The sequence below is a fragment of the Octopus bimaculoides genome, chromosome 18 (genome assembly GCF_001194135.2).
Source record: "Octopus bimaculoides isolate UCB-OBI-ISO-001 chromosome 18, ASM119413v2, whole genome shotgun sequence".
Lineage (NCBI taxonomy): Eukaryota > Metazoa > Mollusca > Cephalopoda > Octopoda > Octopodidae > Octopus > Octopus bimaculoides.
Window position 1 is genome coordinate 20,362,948 of NC_068998.1, and position 4,442 is coordinate 20,367,389.

General features: G+C 37.6%; 1 protein-coding gene across 1 annotated transcript in view; it reads left to right on the forward strand.

Annotated features, from left to right (window-relative positions):
* LOC106875600 (aminopeptidase N-like) overlaps positions 1-2,133 on the forward strand; it is a 219,321-nt gene extending 217,188 nt beyond the window's left edge. The window contains 2 exon segments of the mRNA XM_052974545.1: positions 784-983; positions 1,974-2,133. Of these exon segments, the coding sequence (XP_052830505.1) occupies positions 784-983; positions 1,974-2,133 (360 nt within the window).
* Positions 2,134-4,442: the final 2,309 nt, after the last annotated feature.

Genomic DNA, 4,442 nt, shown 5'->3' on the forward strand with positions numbered 1-4,442 from the left:
TATATATATATATATATATATATATATATATATATATATATCCTTTACGTTCGTTTATGTGAAATGTTTTGTTTGAATATATATATAAAAGCTCCTATTATATTATTCCGGCTACAGCCTAATGATGCCAACTGGCAATACCAGTTTTTAGGGGTTGCACCAACATGTAATTTGTGGAAATGCACGTAGATATGCATTAAAATATAAATTCCATCCAAGGATTATTATTGTTATTAATGTGTGTGTCTGTCTGTGTTTTTCCCCACCACTGATTGACAACCGGTGTACATGTGTTTATGTCCTCGTAACTTAGAGATTCGGCAAAAGAGACTGATAGGATAAGTACCAAGCTTAAGAAAAAAAATAAGCCTTAGGGTTGATTAGTTCGACCAAAATTCCTCAAGGCGGTGCCCCAACACGACAGCAGTCTAATGACTGTATCATGTAAAAAAAAAAGATTAAAATGATTCCATGATATTTACAACGAAATTGAATTTAAAAATACATTTATATAATTGTCTAATCTTACCAATCTTCTCAATGTAACACCACTTCATGGCAAGGATACTTTTGGTTGAATTTACTCAATTGTAAACATTTGAACCAAGCCCTATCTCCTTCTCCAAGCTCTTTTTTCCAGCAAACATTGACCAGCAGATATTCAAGCTCAACAGTGGCTGCATCAATACAGGCTTTATTCATTTATTCATGATTAACTTGCGATAAGAAACTGTAATTGAAACAAAAATTAACCAACTCTTTTAAATATTTGTGTTGTTGTAGGTGAAAGAACTGGGGATAAACAAAGCTATTACAGTGAGAAACTTCGAAGAAAACAAAGAGAAAGAATTCCTCGTTGTTTACCTAAATGAAGAGTTGGAGGCTGGACATCGTTATAAAATAGTGATACAATTCAAAGGGTCACTCCTTCCCGATCTCAAGGGATTTTATTTCAGTTCCTATGAATATAATAACGAAACAATGTATGTAACATTCATTATGCATTCTTTCTCTCTCTTTCTCTCTCTCTCTCTCTCTCTCTTTCTCCCTATATATATATATATATATATATATATATATATATATATATATATATATATATATCATTTGATAACATTTTGATTTAGCTCTGTACAACTTAAAGTTTCGTAGGCTCATAGATCGAACCTATCTCGTCAGGCATCTAGAGAAAAATATGACACATATTCAAGAGGGCTTCCAGATGATAGGCTTCCATTGATCAATTCAAGCTACATGGTGTTATTGGTCTGAAAGCAACATCAATTCCTTTCGATATTATTAGAAGGACCTGAATTGAACAATGGCGGCCTATCTATCATCAAGACGTTCTCTTGAATTTATTTTTCCTCTATGTCTCTTTATTCTTCTTTGGAAACCTGACGAAATAGGTTCGTTCTAAGGCCCTATGAAACTTTAAATGGTATGGAGCTGAGTCAAACTGTTATTAAATCATATATGTACTCCTACCAAATGAGTGCCACTTTTTTCTTTGACCGCTCACACATATATGTGTATACATGTATTTGTGTATATATGTGTATGTATGTGTGTGTGTGTGTGTGTATGTTGATAACACCTAGAAGGTGCTTCTATTCCAATCATTAAAGTGAATAAAGCTTTGGTCAGGAGGAACTGATGTCATCAGACGGTATCCAACAACCATCAGGTGTTTCGATCCTGAACCGTAACACCCTCTCGTTGGTGGGTCAGCAAAGGTGACCAAATCACTGCTCCTCATTTCCTTCTGGCTTCAAGCTTAACTACTCTCTCTTTCTGTCTCTCTCTCCCTCTCTCTCTCCCTCTCTCTCTCCCTTTCTCTCCCTTCCTCTCTCTCTCTCTCTCCCTCTCTCTCTCTCTCTCTCTCTCTCTCTCTCTCTCTCTCTCTCTCTCTCTCTCTCTTTCTGTATGGTCATCATATTTAGTTGTTTTTTTTACATGTTTGTTATATACAGATATCTTGCCACTACGCAGTTCCAGCCAACCAATGCTCGAAAAGCTTTCCCATGTTTTGATGAACCAGCACTGAGAGCTAAATTCAACGTTGTGTTGATCCGGAAGAAAAATATGACTGCACTCTCAAATCAACAAATATTACGTACAGAACCACGGTAATGAAATACTTTCCATTGGTTGAAATCGTTTCCTGTTTATTGTTGTTCATATATGTGTGCATGTATGCGTGTATGTATGCATGTATATTTGCGCGCGCGCGTGCGTGTGTGTGTGTGTGTGTGGTGTACTGTTTCTGTGATTGGCGAGATAAACAGAAAGTATTCCATCCACCGAAAGATAAATATCATTTAATAAACAAACGATTTAAATAGACTATAAGGGGATGAAACTTTATCACATTTAAATCCTCTCTTCGATTATACATGCATGCATGCATACATACATACATACATACATGAAAAGTTCCTTCTCCAACCTAATCAATAAGCGGCACAGTAAAAATCTGTAATACGTTCCAAAGGTTCTCCATCTGGGATTCTTTAAATGAATACATGCATACACATGGTTGCGTGCATCGTCAGTTCAGCGAGCACACCAACTCAACTACATGTTTACAAACACCGGGAAATATCTTAACTCTTGTCGCTTTGTTAGCAACTGGCTTGTACTCTCTTAAGAATTGTAAAAAATCCCTAATGAAAACATACACACCTATATGTGGGTATATGCATTTATGCGTGTGTATTACATATGTGTGTTAGCTTGTATGTATGTTATCACATCGGCGAGCATATATTCCTGCTCTTCCAAATTATTATCTCTCCCAATTCTGAAGTGCCTTTCATCTGCTGAACTCATTCAGGCTACCCACAACACTAATTATCTCCAATAAAGCATGACCAGCCACGTTTCGGGAGGATAGTTAAAACAGAACAAATATTTTCCAGTACTTCATTCAGTAAGCGTTACAAGTAGATATCGATAAAATGAGTCTACCATCCAATTCCTTTTCTACTTGTAGCCAGTTCACTTTACTCCCACTCCAATGAATGACATTTAATAAAGCATCAACACCCTACAATCTTCGACGGTTTTTAGACTTGTACCTGAGTGCATGCTCTGATTCTATTTTCAATATCTTTGTATCATAAGTTCTTAGATTTAAACCAAATAGCGTACGACTGCGTGAATACAGTTACAGATAATCACCTGAGAAACCAGCAATTCCTAAGTTGGTAAAATAGGTAATGGGTATGTGCATATTTCATGAGTTATTGCTCCTTCTTCAGCACCACATTCCATCCATTGACCATCAACGAACTCATTGCTTAAATAGCTAAATATTACGGTGAATACCCGCTAAAGCATGACCACAGCCACTTGGCTGAAACCCATAAATAAATAAATAAATACATCCATTACCTATCTTTCCATCTTCGATCGCATTGTTTACAATTCCTAAGTATTTTCCACAGGCACTGCATTATATTCATACGGGGTCAGCTTACTTAATTCTCAACGATCGACTGACTTTTTTGTAAATCTTTTATTCAGGAGGAGAAAACAGTGCCCATGATCTTTTACAGGGCTTTTATTCAGACGAGATGGGAGGAAAGAGGGAGGAGGGAGGAAAGAGGTAGGAGGGAGGAAAGAGGCAGGAGGGAGGAAAGGAGGTATCTTCAAACCGAAGACATAATCTGGATGTTTTGCAATAGAGTGAACTCTGCTACACGCACCCAAAGTGCCAACGGTGATGGTGCTAAACCGGTCCACCATCCATATAGACCTAAGCGGAATTTGAACTTAAACAGCAAAGAGCAGAAAGAAGTATAGAATGACATCACGTCCAACGCTCTAAAGTTTCCGCCAAACCACTACCGTGCACTGGTGGAGCGCGTGGCTTAGTGGTCAGGGTGTTGGACTCATTATCATAAGATTGTGGCTTCGATTCCTAGAGCGGGCGACGCGCTGTGTTCTTGAGCAAGACACCTCATTTGACGTTGTTCCAGTTCATCAGCTGGTAAAAATGATTAATCCTGCGACGGACCGGCGTCCTGTCCAGGTGGGGAATATATTCACCATGGAAGCCGGCTCTTACGAATTAGTATGACTCGAGAAGATAACTTTACTTTTACCTAGCCAATGATACTCTATTTATCGACCTCGAAAGAATGAAAAGTAAAGTTGATCTGAGACTGTTACCTACTTACTGGATAATATATAATTCGCTGTTGTATATAAACCAGTATTGCAAATTTGATGAATGATTCGGTTTTATGACTGATGCTTGATGAGGGATGCTGTGGTGAGTTCAATACGAAAATTTCCTGATTGACAAACATTCTATCCAGGGAAGTGCTTTGCTTTTCATCCGTTTAACACGACACGCACATACAAATACACACACGCACATACACACACATTTTATTACTTGTTTTGCGTAGGTATATGTATGTATATATATATAT